At 36.6% G+C, this 26,930-nt stretch overlaps 1 protein-coding gene across 4 annotated transcripts in view; it reads right to left on the minus strand.

The window, feature by feature from the left end:
* LOC106469650 (serine protease HTRA2, mitochondrial-like) overlaps positions 1-23,225 on the minus strand; it is a 66,434-nt gene extending 43,209 nt beyond the window's left edge. For 2 of the 4 annotated variants that reach the window (XR_002612886.1, XM_022398228.1), the window contains exon 1: positions 22,343-23,225. Coding sequence is in view for 3 of the 4 variants with exons in the window: in XM_022398228.1 (XP_022253936.1) it covers positions 22,343-22,884 (542 nt within the window). In the remaining variant the exon portion in view is untranslated. The remainder of the gene's footprint in view (positions 1-22,342) is intronic. The other 2 variants (XM_013930151.2, XM_013930150.2) reach the window with 2 other exon arrangements.
* Positions 23,226-26,930: the final 3,705 nt, after the last annotated feature.

Genomic DNA, 26,930 nt, shown 5'->3' on the forward strand with positions numbered 1-26,930 from the left:
ATATATATATATATATATATATATACTTAGTCATTAAGTAAATTCAAAATGAAACTATTACCACACATAGTACTGCATGATGTTTGTATGCATATACATGGATGGGTGGAAATTTGCAACAAAAACGAATGCCTATAACATGAATATTTAGTGATATTAATTTCTAGAACAGATGCTTACGACATTAAAACTAACATGACTCTCTCAACTTCTTACCAATAAACCTTTGATTGGAAGTAAAATGATCAAATTTACAAAATCAAACTCAGAATATTCATTGTTAATCATCAGTTGAAACACTGACCCCCTTTTAAATCATGCACGTATAGTTCTAAGGCTAACATTAGACAAACACAACCAATCAAGCCTAGGAAATACAGCAGACCTAGCTACCATGAGAAAAGTGGAAAAATCCATGAATTAAACAGAACACAATAATGAAGACTTCAAACAAAATAACAATAAATAAAGCTAGCTTTGCCTCTATGCAGGTCAATACAAACTACGAGTATGAACGACAAAACATATCAGCAGTGTGTGTGTGTGTGTGTTAATACATAAGCAGCATTCAGGCATTGTGTACATATTATGGTACAGTAGTATGTGTTAGAGTTCTGATGCAAGTCTAGTCTTACTACAGGCTGTATTTTACTGTACTTGGTGGGCAGGTCAAGATCGCCATTCTGTGTAAAAGTTTTACAGATCATCGACTGTTTGTTTCCTTAAAATACTACATAACATTAGCATGGTTTGGAATAATTTTTTTCCAATGTAATGAAATTTTCCGGGTAATTAGGCGTCAAACATTAGTTGAATAAAGATGCAAACTTGCCAACTAAAAATTAATTGTATATTTTGGAGATAAATAAGGTATAAAAATATCAAAATTCTAGTACTTGGGTATTTTTAGGGTCTTTGGACATCAATATTGTTGTAATTGGATCTTTTTGGAGGGTCTACTATTTTTTTTTTTCGGTACAACCAATACAGCCTTTTGGACAACCTGGAAATTTCCTTAAAATCAAGCCCTGTTATATAGTACTCGGAATGTGCAAATATGGGCTAGGTGCCTAGGATATCATGGAATGGGGCCATATTGCAATTGTCCTACACACAACATAGCAGTGCATTTGAATTGTCTGGTAATAATTTTGGTTGTCTCAAACAACTGGGAAACATTTATTTTGAACAATGAACAACCATTCAGAATTTCACCTCAATAGAACATAGGTAGTGGAAAGGTGTGGTCATAGGATTTGTTGGTATCAAGAACAAAGCCAGCACAAAATGCCACCTATGCTACACTAAGCATGAATACGAAAACCTACATATGTAAGTGATAGGAGCCCTTAGACTGACTTCTGAACTCTATAGGTTTCAAAATAGATGCAACTTTGGATAAGATGAAAGGAAGAGGGATGTCCAAGGTCATGTGAATCACCATGACCATGAGATGTTGAAAAGAAGATAGTGTTTTTCTGGAGATACCATTACTGACCATCAAGAAAAGGGAAAATGTATGGGAATATTTAATAGGAATGAGAGACTCAAGAGAAGAAGTTCTCTCAAAAAAGATTTATGCAGAAAATGATGGAGACAATACAGCCCTAATATCAAAAGCTCTATGTCACAAAGATAAAAAAAAAGCAGCCTGAACAACCTTGTATATGAAGTGAGAGAGATCCCTTAGTGAATGAAAAATGGGGGAGGGTTTAAGACTGAAATGGAGAACTGAACCAGCTGTACCAAATGAATGACTTCTGAAGGAGAAGGGAGGTCACATATTGGAAGTCACATTGCAAAAAGCAAGTAGAGGCCAAACATTTCTACACTATTGAAATAAAAACTCTCAAGAATGTAACCTTCAAGTAAAAACCCATCACACCCAATGAAGAAAATGGGGCCATAGGCAACTCAATAAGAAGGACTGAGAACCAAATGTTTGACCATTGCAGACAAACTAAAGGAGGCAAAAGTACATTCCAGAAACAAAGAAACTAAGGTAACTGTGACAAATGGAAAAAAAAACTGAAAGCAAGGTGGAAAACAGATACGTGCAAGTTGCAAGATGACACAGTAGTGATGGAAAGTCTCCAAATGAGTGTGAAGCATGAAGAGCAAAGAAACTGAGTAAGAGATAAAGACAAGTAGATGAAGAGAAATAAAAGGGAAAGAAAAATATGAGATCCCTAAATTGAAGGGAAAAAAATCCAGGTAACAAAAGAGAGTACTGCAGTGAAATAAAACAAAAGATACATACTTGTGGAATATAAACAGTGAAGGACAAAAGTGGGACTGCCTGATCCATGTCAGGAACAGGGAACAAGAAGCAAAAGCAGGCATGGAAACAAAAGCAATGAAACACAAAATGGATCAGGCTCAACTGAAGCAACAAATGCAGGAGATCCAGAAATCCTGGATCTGAGATCAGAATGGAAGCAATATCACTGACCAACACTATCTCTAGTCACCATTACAATATTGGAAAACTACTGTGAAAATGTATTAAAAACCTTGGGAGAAGTCAGAAATGTGGGAAAATGAATGAATAACCCAGTTAAATCATGAAACTGATGTTGTGGTGGTACTTTCCTTTATGTTATCAGTTAGAAAGAAAATGAGCCAGATATGGTGATGGTGCATAGGAATTATGAAACATATGTCCTCATAAGTTAAAAGAAAATCAAACTGAAAATGTTTTAAACACAAGATCTAACTGATAGATTTAAAAGTATTGTTCACTCAGATAATTAAGAAAGTGATAATTTTCCTATACTGAAAATGTATTTCCGACAATTACTTACTTCTGCTTACTTGTTCAGTGTTGCCCTCTAGTTTAAGTTGTTGTTTTTTTGCATGCTACAAGCCTTTCACTCCCATGCACCTCTACATTCAAATGGTTTAACTGATTGTACCATGCAAATTATCATGCAACAAACCTCCACCAACAGCAGTGCTACACACCCACTCATGTGACTCCCTCTATTCTACCTACCACTTCAGTTGACAGTGGGGAGGAAGGGTGGGATGTGTGAGCGAAAGAAGGTATCCATTGGAAATACATTTTCAGTGTAGGAAAATTATAACTTCTGACAAAGTATCTTACTTCTTCTCAAATACATAGCTAGAATCCCACATTGAATAGGTGGAGGGACCAGTGCAAGTGAAAAGTAGAAGCATCCTCCGAAAGCATCTGGTGGACACCCTAATGAGGGGACCCTCTAATAAGAGGATTACATGTGGGAGGCCACACCAGGTATACTCGTCACCCAGAAGTGGAAAAGGAGTGATAGATCCGGGCAGAAAATTGTGAGGAGCACATCTCAATGGGAAAGAAAATGTTTAGACAGTGATCCTAATCACAATATATTATAATTTCAATCTCCCTGATGAACAGAATGTGGGTAAAATAAGGGTTGTGCCCCAAGGTGTAGAGCGGATAGGGCATGATGGACCATACACGGCAAGTCAACTGCATTCAAAACTTGACTGCCGGGAACCGACATCCACACAGGGATAGGATGAGGATCATACCATCAGTAAGTCAACAACAATCCACATCACTTCTGTACCAGGTATACTCTTCACCCAGAAGTAGAAAAGGAGTGACAGATCCGGGTGGAAAATTGTGAGAAGCACATCCCAATGGGAAAGAAAATGTTTAGACAGTGATCCTAACCACAATATATTATAATTTCAATCTCCTTGCTGAACAGAATGTGGGTAAAATAAGGGTTGTGCCCCAAGGAGTAGAGTGGATAGGGCATGATGGACCATACACGGCAAGTCAACTGCATCCAAAACTCGACTGCCAGGAACTGACATCCACACAGGGATAGGATGAGGATCATACCATGAGTAGATCAACAACAATCCGAAACTCAACTGAATTGACATCCATACGATCTCCTCTACTCAAGTTAAGCCAATCGGAGGGAGAAATCCCACCACTGATCTGTGAACAAGGCACATGTGAGCAGAGTGAAATAACATACATGAATATCCCACTCAAATCAAACAGACCAGAATCACCTCAAATGCAGCAACATCCCTGGCATAAAGATATCGAGGGGTGGTGCAAGAAGAAGTGGAGCAACCATCAAGTGTACCCACTCTGACCCATAACACTGGGGTAGTGCACTCGAGGCAAGTTAAGTGAGTAAACATAGACACCCTGAACACATGTGTAAGGAGTTATGTTGACTGGTTCAGCTCTAAATCAAAAACTCAACTGCTCTAAACAGACATCCATGCAGGAGAAGGATGAAGGAATCCAACTGAATAGGTGAACTACACTTCGAGGGGTGGTGCAAGAAGAAGTGGAGCAACCATCAAGTGTACCCACTCTGACCCATAACACTGGGGTAGTGCACTCGAGGCAAGTTAAGTGAGTAAACATAGACACCCTGAACACATGTGTAAGGAGTTATGTTGACTGGTTCAGCTCTAAATCAAAAACTCAACTGCTCTAAACAGACATCCATGCAGGAGAAGGATGAAGGAATCCAACTGAATAGGTGAACTACACTTACGCTGTCACACTACATGTGTAAGCATATCATATTGATCGGTTTAGTCTGAAATCCAAAACTCAACTGCTGGGAACCGACATCCTTGGGAGGACAGGATGAGAGATCTCAATCATTATGGTGGCACACTCCAAAGCTATAATTTCCCTTTCGACAAACCCATGCAGAGATGAAGCTTCTACTTGGAGGAAATTTCACCACTACACCAGCAGATCACCAGTGCCCTACTCTCAACTGAATGGAGTCTTTATTGTATATCTCTCATCCAGGAGGATAGCTCCATGTTCCACCACCCCAGTGGCTTTAAATGGAAAGTGGTAAGGACTTCCATACTCCACTGGAAGAAAAGGGGAGGGGAATGTAGTGGAGAGTCCAGAGGAATATTTACAGAGGAGACAGTGCATTGGGTGACTATGAAAAGTATACCAAACTCGATTTATTCAATCTAATGAATGTCAGGAATGGGCAGCAATCCCCTTTTGCTTTACCCATAAAGTCCATGAGTTAGTATCATCCAGAACGGGCATACTTATGAAGCAAATATATCCTGAGGAATAACCTATGAGCAATCTTATGGAACACACTATCTCTACTTTATGTGATTGTAATGAACAGTGTGTGTTTTGTGGTCAATGATATTATGAAAGTAAAGTTAAAACAGTCTTACAGTGCAGGTTTCAGTACAATTCTAAGCAATTGAAATATACCTGGACAGGCATCACTCGTTACAGAGTGGGATACTAGTCAAAACATGGGACAGGCTCCTGAAAAATAATATATATATATAACAAAAGAAAGAAAACTTAACCAGTTACAGTCTCACTGAAGAGTGAAGGATGGTGACAGGTGGAAAATGGTATCCGATGAGGAAGAAACAGCTACCCAAAGCAGTTAATGGGAGATGAATGTATGAGGTGTAGTCCCAGTACTCGACAGATGACGTACCTCCGATAGACGATGGGCTTGGGATATAGGTAAAAGGTGAGGTGCCTGAACTGAAGACACCAGGAACTGATTACAGGAAGAAGGAGATAAGGAATAAAAGGCCAATCAAATCACAAGCTGAACCCAATGGGTTACAGAAGTAGGTAAAAAAAAAATCATGAATAGAGGAGTGGTGCAAGGGAATGAAACTGCGGAAAGTGGGGTCAATGGGAAGAAGCCTTGAATGCAAATGCAATGAAGCAACCCAGAGCATGTATGGGACAAAGAAGGTCATCCTGATCTGACCAATAATAACGGTGGAAAGAATATTCCACATGAGCCACCAAAGTGCAGGTTAGCAAAATCAATCCAGAACAAAAAGAACACATGGAGCTGAAACAGCTGAGACAACCAGATCTGTGCTGGCCAGGAAGGATCAATTAGAAAGACCTGACCCGAAGTGACATGGATGATCAAAATCACCTTGGGAAGAAGACTGATGGAATGAGAAAAATTAAAGTTATAAACTGGATCTAATCCTGTCTGAAGGTATCAACAGCCAGGGTGAGTGGATGATGAACTGGAGACCAAAACAACAGAGGAGTACCCCACAGGAGGCAGAGCTACTGAAAATTTGAGGATTGAGAAGCCACTCCTTGGGAGAAAGTGTGTCAGGATTGCAAAGGCAATCTGCAATGAGGACGAAAGCACCTAGAACACAACACTCCAGGATACATATGTCAAATGTGTAGGTTCAAAAAGGGAGATCATCTGCCTCCCACAAAGGGAGCAAGAATGAGTGCACCCATAGAAAATGATATAAGCCACCACCACCATCAAATAGCTGGAATGAAACATGAAAACTGGACAAGAGCAAGGAAGTTAACTAAAGCATGTTGGACTGTCGTTAGTGCAATGGTGTTAACATGGTAAGACCTTTCATCCATTGATCATTGTTCTGAAGCCTCCTCCTGATCAACCCACACACCCCAACTTTGTAGATGAGCATCAACAAAGAGAAAAAAATCCAGACAAGGAGGAGGAATCAGTAAACTCGACAAAGTGAGGGATATATTCAACCACCAATGCATATAGTTAAATAAAGAAGGAAGAAAGTTGAAAGGAGAATCCAAAGGAACCCTAGCAAGACACCATGGTTTGTGCAGAGTCTCCTGAAAATATCACAAATGTGCCAGACCCAAAGGGAGAAGCACTTCCACAGAAGCCATACTACCCAATGCATTAGAACCTCATAAGCAGTAACATAGTGAACCATAATGACATGAATAACAGAAAGCCCCATTGAATGCAATCGAGGAGGAGAATAGATGGTCTCAACAGAGTCACGTGTTTAAAAAGACACTCCCCAAATAACCGAGATTGTTAGGTAGGTAACAGGAAAAACTTATCTGACTGGAAAATCCAAACACCCAAGCTGCTTGTGTAAAAAGCAAATGAGTATGTTATGTTCAAAAGGAGATAACTGAAGCCAGACATCCAAATAGTGGAATTAGTAAAATCTCCCCAAATGCAGACCACCTGACAAAAGATACACGGAACTGAAACAAGTCCGAAGGACAAAGCTCGAAACTGGTACCAAATCACTTGGTGAAAAAACCTAAGATATCATCCTGAAAAATAAAGAAAAAGAAGAACATGTACCATGGACATTCTCAGTCTAGCCCACCCAATTGTGATCAAAGACTACATATTAAAAACAGGGAAGAACCAAGAAGTGATTGAGGTAGGACCAATCATTCCAGAACTACAATCAGCATCAAGCATACATGACAAATGAAGAAACCTGTAGTTAGGACAGATAAAGGATGGGAAGATAATGGCCATGCAACATGAATAAAGATGGCAATGACTCAGAATGAAACAAAAGAGCAACCAAAAAAGACAGAGTACAGCACCACAGATGGAGAGAAAGAGCCTACTATAAGTCCCTATTAGAAATGGATGGTAAACAAACAGTACAAGATAGTGTCCCACTCCAGAAGATCCCAAAAGCAAAGAAACCATCTGTGGAGAGAAAGAATTGAAAATGGCAAATGCCCCAACATGAAGGGAAGGAGGAAGATTTGTCCCACAAAAATCCCTTAGATATCTATGGAACACCTAAGAAAGGAGGTGTAAGGTAGACATTTCCCGTAGAAGATCTGATAGGATAAGAAGAGGCTGGAAAACTATATGAGAGATAAAATGGATAGGATTAACAAAGTCTGCCCCCGATACAGGTAACAGAGATTCTGAGTACATAGAATCCAAAAGAAAATCTGCCTGATGGTAAGTTAAGACAAACTGAACCAAAACCTGAGAAGGACGAGGCATGTAAGTACTCTCTCTCAAAAAAGACAAAAATGCTCATCATGAAACATAATGCCTGGAGAAGGTGGGGAAAAGTATACTGTGAAATGTGTCCAAAAAAAAAAAGTCTTAGGTAGGCTTAGCATATGCCACAGTAGATAGCTGGGAAGGTAAGCCATAATCAGATGGAGGAAAACTGACAAAATCTAGGTTATCCTAAATGGGTTTTGCAGTTGTAGGAGGAAGGTGAACAATACTGGGAGAATGTAGGGCAGCCCCTGGACTCCAGGGGTCACCACAAACTAAATTAATTATAAGTATAAATTATTAAGAATTATAAAAACGAAATAGTCGATATAAAGTAAATTTAGGTAAGTGAGTAGTGAAATAAGCATATGTATAAGATGTCAAGTGTTGAAGAAAAGAAGACATTTAACCTAATTAATAATTAACCCGTAAGATCAACTACAGGTAAACTGAAAATAACAGCCACTTGTTAAGCCTAATTGAACTGTGCAGGTCAAAGTATATCATTAAGCTCTAATTAAAAAACCCTAACCTAACAATAATATGTACAATATTTGGAGACGTTTGTGTGGACCCCAGCTCCAAAGGTCCACACAAATAAAGTTAATATGAAGAAGTATAAAAGATGAATAATATCAAAAATGAAATAGATGTTATATTGTCAAATTAAGTAAGTGTACATTGACAATAACATATGTATGAGATGTGATGTTTTGAAGAAAAACAATATAATTAACCTAATTTACAATATACTAGTAAGATGAATTACGGGTAATCATAAAATAACAAAGACCCATCTTAAGCGTAATCTAACTTTATAGGACAAAGGATGTTACTAAGCCCTAATTTCAAACCTGAACTGTCTAACTAAACTTATGTTATTGAACCCAAATAACTACAGGTAATAATATTAACAGTAAAAATATTCAAAAATCATAACAGTATAATGCCTTATCTTTCCAAAGTCAGCAGACTGTATTTCTAAATGTGTGGGTCCCCAAACTTGATTCGAGGCCTGATGAAGGTCAAGTCATTGGACAATCAATCCCCCGACTAAGCAAAGTTGATAATTCACTAGTCAAGGACTGCTACCTGATATCTGTGTAAATGTGCTGATAGAAGATATAACCACCAAAGTGGTAACATAGAAGTTGAAATTTATATTCAAAATAAATAACCAAATACAACTGTGTTGGCAGAAAGAAATAAAAAGTAGAAACAAATAATTGTAATGAAGTATTAAGATCTGCAACTGGGTAGAAATATAAAATAATTCTACTTCAGAATAAGTTACAAATACAAATATTGTATAATAAATAGTAAACTTGGTGAGAGAAATTGATATAAAAATACAAACAAAAAACCATTTGGAGAGAGAGTGCAATCTGAACATCAGCACTGACTAACAAGAAGTGATAGTTAGGTAGAAAGCATTGAGGGAGTCACATGAGTCATGTGGGTATGTGGCACTTCTACTGGTGGAGGTTTGTCACATGATAATCTGCATGCAAGAATCAGTTAAACCATGTGAACTGAGGTGTGCGTGAGAGTGAAAGACTTGTGGCATGCAAAAAAATATATTTTGCAAATAGAGGGCAGCACTGAACAATAATAATATGTGAATGGAAGTAAGTACCTTGTCAGAATTTAGAGAAAGACTATATGAGAAATAGTAATGAAAGGTTAAAACAATAAGTGCAAAAATTCCTGTTCATTTTATGAAAAAAAATGCATCTGAAGACAAATAGTGCCAAGGAAAGAATGATCCTAAGTTCAAGTGCTTGTGCTCATGTGGATTACTGTGCATGGAGGATGTGTCACCCTTCTCCTGGTGGAGAGTTATAATCTAATGGTGATGATTACATCATAGAGTGGCACAATACACACTACCAAGTGAAGGGGTGGGAACTTCGTTAAAGGCATGTGCAGGAAATTACACAGCAGTACACACAAGATTATAGTCGTTTGTGGTTCAAAGAAGTGAGCAGCATTTCCAAATTTTCTTTTACTCTCTAATAGCTGTTTTATTTGAGTGACACCACCTTCTTACTAACTGTTTTTTTTTCTTTGTAAAGATGTCAAGAATATGGAAAAGACTTTCACAGTACTTAACTAGTTTTCATCCTGTATAGTGGGTTTATGGTGCCTCAAGTTTTTCATGTTGTTATAACCTAAGAAAATTCTCAATTTCTTTAGGATAAAACAAGAAGTCACTGCAAAATGATTATGATCATTGGCTATGTACCATAAAATCTCTCTCAATACCATGAATACTTCATTTAGCACCTCCATATTAAATAGATTAATAATATTATACATTCTCTGTGGAGATACTAACTTTTCTTGGCAGTTAGTTCTGGGAGGGAAGTTTGTATGGTTTTTCTGAGTACATCACGATAGCTATTACACTACATGTACTTCCACAAGTTTCAGAAGAGGTGCTAGGCTAGAGTATTTTTAGCCTTGTGACACAAAATTTAATATTCTTTAAGACAAATTAGGCACACACACACACAGGTAGTTGGAAAGATAAGCTTATAGCTGTGAAATTACCAACTTTCCCTTCAGAAAGGATTTTTCTTTCCTGACTACCCTCCAGAACAACTCTCAGAATGAACCATGTCTCCTGGATACAACAGTGTTGGGTTTTATTATCTTATATCTTTCCCATAAACATGTTATAATATTTATCTTACTCATTAAAATATATGAGGATGTCATCTATAGAACAGGGTCTGAAAAAAGTAAATTTCCAGACTTGGAAAAAAAAAAAATCTTCAAAAGTTGCAATAGCAATTTCTGTCAACTAAGATTTGTATATGGTGTGGCTTTAAAAGAAATTTTAATTGAAAACTGAGTGGTTGGCTATGTAAAGAAAAAGTACACATATGAATAGCAGGATAATAGAGAACTCACAGCCAAGAATTCACACCAATCTCTGACTCTTTTGAGAAAGAAAAATATCTAGTTGAAAATGTCAAACTTCTTTCCCAATCTATATTATTTTTGTAGCTGACAAATCACAAAATGAATCCTTAGTATCCAGAGACATCCATGAGAGAGCTGTAAAGCAATCTTACAAATATAAGGTAATGTCATATATATCTATCCAATAAAAATTAGATAGCCTCCTTGACTGAGTCCTGTTAAGGAAAGTAATATCTAGGATTAAATTAGCATGTAACCTCAACTAATTTACTGTTCCAAGTTAGAAATCAGGAAAAAAACAGTAAATATTTTGCAAATACAATGTATACCATAGCAGTAAACGCTAATGAAATTTTAAGAATTTCAGTAAATATATTGTGAAAATGCTATGAAAGTGTTTTAATTAAATACTTTGTAAGGAAAAAGTTTGCTAAAATTAATCTAAATCAATGTTTATTGTACTATAAACAGCATTAAAATAATCAAAAATGCAGTGTATAACTTAAACTTGGAAATTATAAATTCAAGTGATCAATAGATAGGCCATCATGTGATGGTTTAAGGTAAATGAAGGACAATACCATATTTCACTGAATGTAAACTTACAAATCATAAAATTGTTTCAATTTCTTGTGATAAGGTTTTGGTGATCAGATATCAGTCATCATAGTAGCCTAAGTCTAACAATTAGTTCAAAGTTATTTTCTTTTTTTCCTTATCACTATTATTATATAATAATTAATGACTAGTTTTTTAATCCTTCATTTCAGCTGCTAATCTGTTGCTGTCATTGGGAAACTACTGAGAACTATGTTATTGGTTATAGTCTTTGGGACAGAGCTGAGCAATTTAATTGATTACTCATGAGAGTGATGAGATTAATTAAAATTACATAAACTAACTAATTAATCAAATTGATGATGAAATCAATTAACTAAAATTAGTATTTACAATTATTAGTATTTTTTATTATTTCAACAATCAATTAGTCCAAATTCCTACTATACCAATTGTCACAAAAATAATCAACTAATAAAAAATAGTGCTTCTGATTCTTATTGTTTATGATCATTCCAAAAATTGATTAACCAAAATTATGACTAAATCAGCTGTCAGGAAAATAATAATATCATTCAAATTAGGGTTTCCAATTATTAATATTTTCAATAATTCCAACTATCCATCAAACATGATAATTATCTTTGTTATGGCAAAGCTACTAAGGCTATCTTTCACTGTCACTAAAGTTTAACTGCTGACTAGGGGGAAAGTAACTCTCTCACATCACACTCCCAAAGGAGTGGAAAGTTCCTCCCCAGTGAATGACAAACTAGTTATAAATGAAGTGTCATAGCCTGTTATAACTACCTTGTAAGACATGATACACTGGAGTAAGAAAATCCTTGATACTGTAAAACATCACTCAATGTTCAACATTGTGGTCTATTTTTATATAGTGAATTTGGATTTTTTCAGACTTTCTGAATATGAGAAGATTATGGGAAGGAAAAAAATTTTCCCTACCTGAAAAATTATTTCATATATATATATATTAATATTTCTACAGAACAATTAGTTAGAACCTTGGTCCTAATGCCATTAAGGTTTTTGCATATGACAAACCACTGAAACAGCTCTCACTCCTGCCCATAATAACTTGTACTGAGCTTGTCTTGGCTACAAGCAACATCAGACTATACCCTTCCATCAATACAAAGATGACACAACCTTCTTGACATTTCTCCTCTTGAGCACTTTATGTAAACCCCATGACATTTAAATGGCAAACAAAGAGACAGGTGTAGATAAAGCAATGTTTATATATATAACCTATGCATATTGACATGCTAAATGTGCCATAATTACTTTTTTTCACCATCTGTGTCCTAGAAACATTACTGAATCTCATATTCACTGACTTTTCCCAATATTTGTTTTTAAGATGAAATGTTGTTAGGTAGGGAAAGTGGTATCTTCTACCTATGATAATCACCCCTCCATAGAAAAATTTGCTAGAATCTCACATTGACAAAATGGTGGAGGTGTAAGTGTAAAGAAAGAAAATTAAAAAAAGATGAGTTATTTTCCAATTCTATGGCAATAGAAAGGGAAAATTTCAAGGAATCTACATCCCATTGAGTGGACCTAGTGGGAGCAGAAATCTATGACAGACTGCATCCCTCTCAAGCAAGAAATACTCTTTACCCAATACAAGTGGTTTTTCAGGTAGGTTCTGTCAAAATAACTTCCTGCTTTTAGCAAATGTGTTACAAAGGTGGACAGAATGTGAAGACTACTCAACCACCCTATATATCCCACTGGGTTGGCTGACCATAAAAGTGTGGCTAAGGCAGTGTGTCAAACATACGTAAGTGAAACACATTAATATGCTGGTTAAGGAATGAATCATCCTAGACCATTGTCCCAAGAACTCTATACTTATCCAGCTGGTCACACCCACCAGGAACTGTTTGTTTCTTGTTGGGAACAGCCTGTACTACTCTTCCAGGCTGACATCTATACCCTACTTCTGATCGAGAGGTGCATCGAATTGGTTTCATGCCAGTGGGATTACATCAACCCAAAGCAGAAACTTCCATGTCGACCCTCTAAATAGTTTGGTACTAGTAGTGATGAGGAAGGAGGACTTTGCATAGGGAAGAACACTAAAGGCACATGGACCAAACAGGATCATCTCATCTGCATAAATCCCTTATTGAGACACAGTGTAAAACTTTACTGCAAATAGGGACAGCAGAAGCTATCTTATTTAATAGTTATTTAGCCACACATTTTTTTCTGTATGGCTTGTAAGGTAACAAATATATACACACACACTCAAATTGTCAAAACAGTGTTGCAGAAAACTCCATCTCAACAGTGGGCACTGAGCATGAGCAGATGGGCTTAAAATTCTGTTATCGATTACTCAATGCAAATTTTTGGGATAGAGATGTTTTCCCTACTCAGCAGCTTCCTTTGTCTCTTTTATTTCTCTTTTCTGTCTAAGAGGTAAAAGTTGTAATAAAAAGAGACTGTCACCGCTCACCTCCTTAGAGCATCTAGGAAGATTGGAGAATAACAACTGGTAAGAAAGTAAACCTAGAGGCTGACAAAACTACAATGTGGTGTAATTAATGAGACACATAGGTGTTTGAAGACATCCACATCCCTGACTGTAGGATTTCACCCAGAAGACATCCATGGCCAGAGAAGACATTAAAAAGATTAAAAGTATTATCTTCCACAGAGAAATAGACAAACTGGATGGGCTACTTAATCCATCTGGTCAAAGTGGAAGAAGATAACTCTTCATAAGTAGCGGGATCCCACAGCAATAAAAGATTATTTCAAGGAAGTGAGTGATGGATGGATTAGTGATAATAAACCAACCACTTGCACTGATAAACTGCAAGTGTTTATGGCCTACAAAAGTGAGCAAGAAAACAAGCTACTATGCAAAAAAATCCTGCCCAGCTTGCAAGGGACTGGACAAAAGTCACACATAAAGTTGAAAGTATGGCATGTAATGGTGGAAAATAAATGTACAAGAGTGGTGTTAGAGGGACCTCCAAGACATACAAGGTAGAGATGCCTGGATCAATAAGAGGTGAAAGAGTGGAAACCGTGGCTGAGCTGGTCAAAGGGAGCAATTAGAAGAATCTGGTAAAGAATGCTACAAATTAGAGACAGCACTTAGGAAGGGAGTTAAGAAAAAAAAAGATAAAGAGGTTGCACCAATCCTATCTCAGAGCATCAATCAGTAGGGAAGCAGTCTGAAACTGGTAACCAAAAAATTTAGAGGAAGCTTGGTGTTGAGTGAGTCACAAAGGCATTGAGAAAAGGACTCCCAAACTGAAAACAGATCTACTGAAACACCAGAAGATGAAAGGACCACTTTGTTGGAAGGAACCAGTCCAGCCAGTATAAGTGATTTACCACGATGTTCAAGGACATGGTAAGCTAATGACTAGATGTTGTTCTTGTTGCCCCCCCCCCCCAAAAAAAGAGCTCTACAGCTAGAAAGCAAAGATTCTGGAAGCAAGTACCTCTCTAACTGTTGGCAAAAGGAATAATAGGGGAATTAACCAGAACGGATCATAAGATGTCCAGACAAACATAGTAGAAGATGGTGTCTGGCACAGTGAATTGTAAACATCTTAAGAATATCAAACTGCAGATACTGCTCTTCTGGAGACCAAGCACAGGAAATGGTGATGAAAACTGCATTCTACCTAAACACAGAGGTATCCATGAACAGATGTAAATCTGGGTGAGGTGGAGGAAGAGGGAAGGCCAAGGTCATTTGATATTGATTCAGCTATCACAATAGTGAGAGATCAAACAGAAAAACAGAAATGATAGAAGCCAGTAAATCTCTGGACAATGGGTGCATCACAGAGGAAAAGGGGGCTTTACAGAGGCTATGATCCTCAAAAGAGATAGAACTTCTTGAATGAAGGCTTTGAACACCAGAAGCATGGTGTTATAGAGACATAAAGAAGAAGGCAGATCCAATCTAACAAATGAGATGAGAAAGACCCTAAATAAATCATACACTGAATGGAGTCAATACTGATACAGTCAATCCAAACAAGCAGACTCTCCAAAATAAATGCATTCTCCAGGAAAAAGCTAAAGACCCAGCTGAAAACACAAACTAAATGAAAAACAGAGAAAGCCCTGGGACAGCATCTGTGTGACCCAAATCTCTTCTGCGGAAGAAGTCCACATGTACACAAATTGTAAAAGCTGAACTACCAATGGAACAGAAACAAGAAGTGACTTCAGAAATAAATCATCTCCAAGCCCCTCAATGGTTGGGGGCCATATGGTGATCCCTCTAGACATGGATAAGTATGAGGAACTCCCCACAACACTTCTCAGAGGAGAGACACCAAATGGAGTTCCCTGAGATAAGTTTGTTTGTTGTTAAGCATGAAGCTAGATAATGGGCTATTTGTGCTGTGCCCACTATGAGTATTGAAGCCCGATATTTAGTGTTATAAGCCCTCAGACTTACTGTAGGGCCCCTGAGATAAGACTGAGGGAATCTAACTCATAAAGTTAAGTATCCTGACTAAGCAAATCCCAAAAACATAGATATCAAGAAGAAATCAAGGCCAACATGGACAACAGGTGTATGACCTTCCCCAGTAAAGCTGTCTGATGTAAAGAGAACAGAGTGAAAAAGTTAAGCAAATGGAGGGTGATGAGGAGTCAATGTAGGAATAGAGAAAGGTCTCTAAACTAGAAGAAGATATTCAAGGAATTTAAGTACTAGACCATAGATAAGAGATGATTGAGTTCAGTTTGTTTTGAATTTTGTGGAAAGCTACAAGGGCTGTGCTAGCCATCCCTAATATAGCAATGATAGACTAGAGGAAATGCAGCTAGTCACCATCATCCACCTCCAACTCTTGGGCTACTCTTTCACCAACAAATAGTGGCATTGACTGTCACATAATAATGCCTCCAGAGCTGAAAGGAAGAGCAGGTTGAGTAATGGGAACTGAAAACTGCAACCTGCAGGTTGCAAGTTGAGTGCTTTAACCACTAGGCTAGATAGGGATGATGTGGCATTGAAAGTTGACACAAAGCTGAGGCAGAAAAAAATTTGCATGAACATAATATCAAGCAAAGGGAGAAAAAGTCTGAGGTTAGAGGTACATGTAATAAGTTCATCAATGAACAAGCAGAAACAACAGGAGTAAAAGAAAGAATGTCACATGCCAGCATTGTCAGAGTAGGGAAGAAAGGAGGTGGGATTATCTGATTTTCATCTTGGAGAGAAGAACCAGAAGCAAAGACAGGCGGAGGGAAGAGTTGGTAAAAATCGTCCAAAGACATGGCAAGCTCAAAAGAAGCTACAGAGGAATGAGTCCTGAATATGAGACGAATAATGTATGATAGAACCAACCATCTGATGTACAATAATGGTAACATCTCTCATCATCATAGCACTTTTTACCAGAAGTAGATGATCCCTGTTCAGTGTCTGTACCTTAGGAGGTTTCAAAAATAATAATACAAAAATTCATATTCAGCAAGTTCCATGAAACTGAAATAAATTTTGTTTCTGTATTTCATTCATTGAACTCTTCTTAAGTTAAATTTATTTATTAACACTTTTTATGAGGAACTTTAACAGAAACATTTCAATTTAAAATACAGGCACATGGGCAAAAGATCCTTTGTTTCTTAGGAACACATCTATGAAAGTGCAATGCTGAGGAAAATAAATGAGCTTTTGTTTCAAAAAGCACTCAAGGGAAATACATATGTGAACTTGATATTGAGATGTTGAGAATGAAGGTAAAAAAGGAATTTAGAAATGTGACTCAATTGTGGAAATAGCAAGAAAATGTCATTGATATAGCATTTGTGAAGGACAGATTTAAAGTAATATGGGCAGTTTTCTAGATACTTACATTGATGGTACCATAGAAAACTATTGGCTATCATTGGACCCAGTGGGGATTCCATCTATTTGGTCATAAATGACATCATTAAAGAAGAAATGGCTTAACTTTGTGGAGGGTACGAAGTTCCATGAATTGTTTATGGGTGAAAATGAGATACTACTCAGTGTTAGAGGAAAATAGTGATATCATGTCATTAATTGCAGCAGGTTTAAAGTAGCATTAAGCCTGCTCACTTTTGGCATGACTTCAGTTATCCAATGAAAATTCTGCTTATTTTTAAAATGACTGTTTGAGCCAACTATGTGAAGCAGACTAAAGCTACCCCACCTATATCACTCTTGGGTGCACATGGATCCCATTGATATCATTATAATGAGGCAGTACCGTACTGTGCAAGGTAATTGTATCAAACTCCTACTCATCTATGACATAGGATGGAGAAGAGGAAGCTGTGGTTCAGGTGAGAACACAAATTGAAGATAAGGCAAAAATTAGGAGACTCTCTTTGGTCAACAACTTTTACCAGCAATAGTGAGAGTTATTTTTACATTCTTGATCTATTCTTGGGGCCAAGTGGTCACTAAAAGGCAAGAGGGAAACTCCAGCTGCTGTTATGTCAACTCTGATTATGTTCCATATGCAGAAACATAAGGAAAGTTGGGTCAAGGGAATGATCACCAGTCTGAATCTCCTATTGGAGCTGTTGCTATGGGTTTACAAATCATTTCTAACTAACCTAGGCATTGATAGGCACTGGTCTGAGTCACCTATGGCCAAGAAAGGTGGTGAGATGTAAGCAGTAGATGAGGTTTGCTATAATGCAGTTATGCTATGTAACCAGCATTGTGAAAAGATCCAGTGATGCTTGATATTGCATCCTGTAGCTAAGGTCAATGTGGAGAACTTAGATGTCATAGATTTCACCCATGACATTGCATTTGTCAGGAGGCATTTATCTTCACACTTCTGGAAAGGAGCACTCTCAACCCACCCCCTCAAAAAAAATTAAAATGTCAATAGCATTTCAGCTGCACAAGAATAAAAAAACCGACAGTGGTGTCCTAAAACAGGTAAACCTACTAGTGTTGATGGAGTATTTTGACCATTTCCTCAAAACTTTCAAGCAAGCTAATGCTTGGAATAGATGAACTCAAGAGTAGATGGAGAATTTCATTCCTTGTTACAGTTGAAAGAATTTCAAATTTTATCTTTTTTATAACTGGTTCACAACTTCTAAGTAAGGACTCATGAAAACTCAGATTCTTCACTGGACAACTTATTAAAATAAAATAAAATGTGAAGGCATTCCCAGTAAGTCTCACAGTAATTATAATAAGATACTCATTGACAATTTTACCAAGGGGCTGCTCAAAGATCCCATGAGGCAGGGTTTCAGAGACATCACATCTTTAACAGAAGCAGTTTCTTTAGTGATAAAGTCCTCTTAAATCATACACAAATACAGAGAAATAGATCAGCACCAGTTGTGACAGCAGACATGGAATATGCTTCAAAGTAACCTCTATGGTTCGTGACAGACCCTGTGACTCAAAAACTGTCATCAACAACTCTACTGAGCAGATAATGCAAGGCATCATGGTGCAACCACAATGGTTCCATATGGGTTAACAGGCTATACTAGAATGATTGAACCACCTGGACAAAAGGGGTTGGGATCCGAAAGACATTACTTCAACTATAGCTTACTTTGTCATTGTTCATGTGAATGTCCATATTCTGTTGCAAGAAAGGATTATCATGTGCAGGTATCATTCTGCAACACTGCAACAGATACAAGAGTGTCAACAACAAGTTATTCCAGCATTTGCTCTCACTAATTTAAGTTAGTGGAGCTTAAGTAGGGTCTGGCCACAAACTCAGTTAGGCACAAATGTCAACATATAACAATCTCTTGGTAGTTAATTCAGAGAACCATAAAATTGGTGTCATGTGTTAGTCATGATATTTAGATGTGAGATTAGCTTCTCATGAATACTTGAGCAGCCAAAATCCTACTTCAGCTTGTTGTGTACTACATACTCTGTGGGAAACTATTACAACAACCAATTAATATAAACTTCACATTATCAACCAGTCACAAACTAGACAAATGAAGAGATGCATCATTATCTTCATCTTGCCAACTATGCAAGTGATGTTCTGTGGGATGCAACAATGCAATCTAGTGCAATTTCACTATCTGCTGCAGTTTCAGAACCAATGCACAAAATACAATTTTTATCTGGAACTGCTCAAACAGTTATATGTCTGAATGCTGGTATTGTACCACTGCTAGCTTGTAACTACAAGCACTCAGGTATTTAACTTTCAGCTATATTGGTCATCACTGTAGTAACAGAGGCAAAGAATATAAACAGCTAGTACTGCAGCCACTTCACAGCTTCTCAAGCACATGAAGTCCCTAGTTGAGGAGTGTCCTAAAACCCTGAACTTGACATTCAGTGAATTGTTCAAATAACTTGTTGATGTTTCTGTGGGGTAAGATGGCCAATTGGGTTGAACAAGAATCACAAACTCACCAAACAGAAAAAGCCAACATGCATTGATAAAACCACCACCATACAAATCCTTGAAACATCAGGGATGCTGCAAGTGCTGAAACTGAACATATACTGAAAGATGGTATGACACAACCTTTGAAGAGCACTTGGTTGCCTACAGAAAGGAATAAATGCCAAGGTTTTGTGTGGAGTTCAGGCAGGTGAACATAGAAACATACTGATGTCTTTCCATTACCAAGTAATGAATGTACACTGATTTTCAGATATACAGAGAAGTAGCTCAGAAAATACTTATGGTAGGTTGAGGAAAGACTAGTTAATTGGATTGTTAATTGAGTGAGTGAGAGAAAGCAAATGTTTTATTAATGTAGCATAATCAAATAGAGCATTAGTTACTAGTGTTTAGCCTCAGGGGTTCGTGTTTGGGCTTTTGCTTTGTCTCATTATAAAATTCTAGGTTGTATCTACAAAAATACTGAATAAACATCTAAAGAGGTTATAATTTCATTATACAAGTCACTAGGTAGGTCTCATTTAGGGTGTTGTGTTCAGTCTTGCACTCTTTACCTTTGGAAGACAATGAATTGTTGGAAAGGGATCAGAGGAGAGCTACTAGGATGATACCTTTGTTGAAAAGGTCACATTAGGACAAGTTAAGATCTCTGAAATTGATTTATCTTGAAAACAGAAGTGTTAGAGGGGATCTGACTAAGGTGTTTAAAAACTATAGTGTCTATGCCTCATCTTTTTTTTCCTACTTAATGGTGAGAATAACAGGACTAAGGAACACAAACATAAATTTTGACATGGTAAGGTAGGAGTCATCTTCAGCCAAGACAGTTTAGACTTTGGAATGGGTTGCTTTCAGATATGGTACATTAATGGAAATTTAATTCTCCATTAGTCACATGGGCAAAAATTGTAAATAATACAACAGATGACAGCAGAAAGGTACTTGTTGTTTTTAGTACCTTCCTACAACTCCTGACAGAGTGTGCACCCTAATTCTCTCATTTTTACCCCAAATGGAACTGGTGATATACATGTTTTGTATTACAAGTTGGGCCTCATCGGCCCTACAGTACTAACTTAAGGTACCTTTTCTGGATAACCTAATATTGTGTGTGTGTGTTTTTTGTGGTACAACTAGAGCATCTGTACCTCAGTTATGCCAAATATCAAAGATATTTAACTCAATATTTTCCTAACCTAATCTACTATGATTTAGGTTCCATTTTGGTGTCTAGAGGCAATTACAAAATGTTTTAAAGATATTTTTCCATTATTCCCTTTTTGGAAGTAACATATTTTGAAACGTGAACCCATATGCTATGGAATATCTTACATGATCTTCACTTTGCCTATTGACATCGTTACATTTACAAAAATCTAAAACTTTTATTTTTTTTGTACTTGTGTCTTAATTTACCCCATGGTACTCATAGGGTTCATTTTTCCTAGGGTACTAATGGAGGGTTAAGAGAAGGTTTGATAAATATTTTAATGATAATAACTTGCTTTGAGTTTTTTGTTTTTAAAGTTTAATTTAGTGGAAGAGACAGCTTAAATGGACAAACAAGTTGCTTATTGTCCTTAATTTTTATGATGTTTACATTAATGACATTACTGGGTTAATTTTAGTTTTGATACATGTAGGTAGCTTGCTTTGATCAAAAGTTAATGATAATATTGGTAAAAGCATAAGTAGTAAATGTTGTAGCTAACATTAAACTTTTGATGTTTCTAGCTGTATTGAGGATGTTGGGACATCAAAAACTTATTTGGAACAATTAGTAAGTTGGACAAAATCTTGGTAACTGAAATTTAATTTGATTATCATAATGTGGGATATACATTTAATATAGATGATAACCTATTCAATAGTGTGACTGTAGAAAAGAATCCTGGTATAGTAAGAGATAAATGACTCTAGCTACTGCTCTGTTTCTTGTAATAAAACTAACAGAATTTTAAGATGCATTTCTAGACATATTGATTACAGGTAAAAGAAGGTAATTATTTCATTTGGAGCACTGTGTGCAGTTACAGTCTCACTTGGAATACTGTGTACAGTTTTGTTCTATTTATCTAAGAATAATAACTGATTGGGAAAGGGTTCAGAAGACAAGTAAGATGGAAGAGTTGTCTTGTAGGAATAGGTTACTTTATCTTGAGAAAGTTTTCAAAGAGGTGATCTTATATAAGTCTACACGATTATCTTGGGGATTGATCAGATAAAGGATTATGGCTTTTTGTTGTACTATATGCTGAAGACAATAGGAGGAGAGGACATATGTTTAAGATTTGGAAAAGATCAGCTAGGCTGCAGTTAAGGTGGCTTAATTAGCTAAGTTAAGGAATGAGTTGGTGTTGGTATTAGTGAAGGTTGGCATCTTTAAGGGTTTGTCAGAGGAAGAAATGATTTTCTGAAAAATAAAATGTAGGTTGAAATTTTTACTTTTCATTTTCTCTGGGATGTTTTTGCAGGAATAGCCTGTAACTGGAAGGTCTAAATGGTCCTTTAAAGACTGTATGTAATGTTCAATTTCCATTGACATAAAACCATATGATAACAAGTTACACTGAAATAATTTCCTCAAATGATAAAGGATTTAACAAAATTATATAAAAATGCAACTATTAGTCATACTTTATTGGCTTTATTTTAGTTACTTACCATCCTTTAATTTCAATATAGACGACTGCAGGTGCTATTTTCTCCACAACATCTGCAATAAAATTAAAACCTTGTGTTGGAGATGTTGGTGGTGCTGAGACGACTTTCTTATTTCCAACACTGAGGTCAAAGTTCTGTGCAGCATTCACACAAGGTAGTGAATAACATTCATGGTTTACAATTTTCTCCAACGACAAAGGCATCTTAATTTTGTCGTTTCCCTCTTTCAGAAAACTGTAAATTCCCATGCTAAGACTCATTCCGACACAAAACCCAAGGCCAAGACTCATTGATTTCGTCCTTGTTAATTTTAATATTTGCTGTAGTTTACCCCTACCACATTGTGCATCTGAATCAAAGTTTGTTTTAGTTTTACAAACATTTCGAAATCCATTACTAAAAACACCACGTAACTCTTTGCTTGGATTATTTCCATGGACGAGAATACTGATTAATTTATTCCTTTTATAAAACAAACAGTTACCTGGCTTTTTACACAGAAAAGAACAAAGGTTTTTTAACTCTTGAACCATAATAAACATTATGAGAGAACCTAAAATATCACAGAAATTTAGAAAACAACTGTATCGTAAACACAGAAAGACAATGACTATAAGCACATATAAAATAAAATAAAGCTGATAGCGCAACCTATAGAACTGCAGTCTACATTCTAAAGATGCAAAAGCACGTAAATTAACACAGTAGTTCTGCGTTCGCTTTGCAGTGTCAGCGATTAGGGCATATTTTAAAGTATAACTGCATGTATTAATATGGATTTACGGTGATAAAATCCTGGGTTCGATTCTCCGCGATTCTTCGACTGGTTTATTTTTCTAATTTTTCATGAGGCCCGGCCTCCACAAATACCTAACTAGATAACCCTCTAAGACATGGCTAAGTTTTAACATCAAGCTGGAAGCAATAGTTCTATCAATACATCATCGATTATAAAATATACAAGTGTTTTATAATACTACTGTGTAAAAATAAATTATACTTCATTGTTATTTAAACTTTACATTAACTGTATATTTATTAATGCTATTTTAAGAAATAAACGTGCCTAATGAGAAGGATAATGCTATTTTTCACCACACAGCAACTTCAAATCAGGAGGAAAAGAAGTCAGTTTGATATTCAAATCTGGCTCGACATCTAATTTGTGTGTGAAATTATTTGTTTGGAAAAACTATTTTATTTTTCTTACTTATGAAAAAATCTATTGGCTTACTCGAGCATTCTGTATGCTGCGTCAGCGAGGTCACGTGACTAGTGTCACGTCACGTCCTTCTCTCGAACCTTCGTGAATTATCGGGAGACTACTAGATTGGGGGTAGGCTGGTATATACAAGATGGTCACAACGTGACGAGGTAATGAGTAATTGAACTGCAGTCAGAGGGTGTGTAATTGAACGGAGTCTTGTTGAAGCCGACCTACTCAGTTTTGAGAAGGGAAATGGTGAAGCTCTTGATGAAGTTACTACCACTGATGTGACTGTTATCGACGATAGAACATTTCCTGATGAAGCAGATGAACCCCACGTGAAGTAGAAGCCAACGAGGTGGAGACCAGTACAGAAGAAGGTACGTCCCGTACAATTAAGAGACTTTGTTGAAATGTTATTGTTAATTTTTATTGGTTTAATGTAAGTGGCTATTGTTCGGGATGAACAATACTAAGGAGGGGGCAGTGTTGCGTCAGCGAGGTCACGTGACTAGTATCATGGCATCTGTTTTCTAGAAATATCCTGTTCCTTCGTGAATGCCCTAGCATTTACCAGATTGGGGGTAGTTTGGTATATATAGGATGGTCACAACGTGACGGGACAATATGTGTAGGTAATGAGTAATTGAACTGCAGTCAGAGAGTGTGTAATTGAACAGAGTATTGTTGAAGTCGAGCTCGTGAGTTATAGCGTTTGTTATAGAGCGACTGTTGAAATTAAATGTATCGTAAAGTTGTATTCGGAAAGAATAAACCAGTTTCATTTAAGAAAGGACTTGTGTCGCTAAAGTTTCGTCGGAACGAAGTTACGGAAAATTAACTGACGACTGGAGGCGTAACAGTATTTACTTGCACCAGAAAACTATTGAAGTTCTTACCTTGATAGATTAAGTCCATGCACTAGAACGTATGTTCTACAAGAATAGATACATAACACATAAAAACACTTGTCAGAAAAGACAAAAAGCTCTGCAATAACAATTGAAATGTCACAGAACCAAACTTTCAACCTTACTATCTTACTCTGTTGTATTTTTAGGTAAATGGATAACCTTCAGGTAAGAAAAGTAATCAGTTTATCCAGAGGCTGATTAAATAATGCAGGATTAACTTGAATTCCTGACATGACTGACTTAAGAAATGAAACTGCACACATGTTTGCAGTAATATGAAATTACAGTTTATTTATTTAACACTTACGAGAAACAGACAAATTTAACTTAACCCACATTTGTACAGAACAATGAAAAGCACTTTTCTTTAGCTTTTGAGATGATCTGAAGAAAATATTTTCTATACTGAGAAAACCAACTGTTAGATACATATTAGTAGGGAGTTAATAATACACAGTGATGGTAAAGTGTGCAATAAGAAGGACAACACTGCTTGTTAGATCAATGGTGCATGTTTTGAGAATAGCAAGAATTGATGTAGGCCCCGTACTAACTAGGACATCGAAAAGTACATAAAGTATTTGCAAGATTGTTCTATACTTTTGAAAGTTGAAAGAATGTATCCCTGCAACGAAATGGAGGTAGGGTATATCATACACGGTAACTTTGATTTTCTGAAATGTAAACTTAATAATAATAGCATACACAGCTGTGTGCTGGGCAGTGTATAACCATGCAAGCATATTAGCGAGCTTGTGCATTCAAGCGAGTCTGATCCAAACTAAGGAAATAACAGACTCAATCAATCCTATTACTGATTACATTACAGAATACAATTGCCCCATACAGTATATCCTGAGGTATTAAATAATTAGAGGAAGAAACATAATTAAAGTTAATTTATCACAGAGGAGTATGATAACTATTAGTTTATGTATTATTGTCAACTACTAATGCATAATGCTTCTGAAGTAAAATAAAACGAAAAGCCTCGTGTGACATCAGGGATGTCACTGTGAAAGTGTTTATGTATTGCCAAACGATGGTGAAGATTTTGTCAATAAAGGCACAGCCCCAAAAGGTCCAGTGTAAATAAATCCCTTTAGTGTACATAATTTTGACTTTAATGACTAAACGTCAGAAACGTTGTTAGGCACCAACACATGGGCCCATGCCCTGAATCTCCAGTTGGTGTCTTGAAAAATCATAATAGAAAAACCATTTTGGATATCATACTGAAGCATGAAAAATTCCTGCTCCTATGTGCTCAAGCCCGAATATTTTAAGTACCTAGTGATGCCTCTGGTAAACATGCATATTCACGCCATTTGAAATATGTATAGAAAACTTGAGGGCAATGCCTTCAGGATTGACAAAGCCTTTGTGTGTACAGTTCTGTATTATAATATAAATTACACAGAGTGTTAATTGCCCAATGTACATTCGTCACCTATATCACTTGATTATCTTATAAGTAAAGACAGTAAACACATATCCTTCAAGTATTTCTAAAATTCTATATGAATGAGTGTAATAGAGAGTACATTCATAAATGATAAACAATTACTCAACAATAACTTTAATGAGAGAATTCAGAAACATTAATAAATGAAAGACCCATTATAATATGTGCATAGCACAAAAATAAAGTTATTTGTTATTCATTTGTGCTAAACGTATGTGCAAAACATTTTGGTAAACAAAAATGTCCACGTTTCTAAATTAAACTGTAAAAATCACTTGGCATACTTCACATACCACATAGTGAAAACTTTGAGGTTTTACCTTAATCAATAACCATTGCTATAGCTATCTTAGTCTGGTTTTTGGGGGGGAAAACTTTCCCAAAACTGTGATGTTGAATTACACCTTGTGTAAGAGTGAAGGTCTGACAAAACCATAGATTTGATATCTTCCACATTTTTGCACATTCAGTTGATACTGAGTTGGTGGAGAATTTTGTTCATCTCAAGTACAACCCATAGATCAGCATCGGGATACAGTGTGTGAATGTTGAAGAATTAGCCAAATGGAATCTAAATGACATCTGTGTTCACTGTCCATATGAGGATTGTCCTTGCACCTTCTAAAGAGCATATCTGATCTGAAGGCACATTCTGGAGTCTGCTTCCTCATGATCACACTGAGGCATAGTCTCACTGGACCCTCTCAACACAAAATACTGACTTAGAATAAATGCAACACAATGTTAGAACACGTGTATGATACTAACTCTGCAAAAACCAAATCCTGCAGAAGTCTTCATCATCACTTGCCTCTGGACTGGTATTAGCACCTTGTACACTTCTGCACGTGTTTCTGTATTTTGTGAGATAGCCAGAGTGATATTTTCCTTCAATGTCCACTAGGTCCTCTTCTGAAAATTTTGCCAGCAAAGCAGGATCTTGGGGTTCTGTAACCATAGTCCTCAAATTATTATTTAGTTTCATTGTTGAGCAATGGTGCA

Source organism: Limulus polyphemus, unplaced genomic scaffold, assembly GCF_000517525.1.
Source record: "Limulus polyphemus unplaced genomic scaffold, Limulus_polyphemus-2.1.2 Scaffold3592, whole genome shotgun sequence".
In the NCBI taxonomy this organism is placed as follows: domain Eukaryota; kingdom Metazoa; phylum Arthropoda; class Merostomata; order Xiphosura; family Limulidae; genus Limulus; species Limulus polyphemus.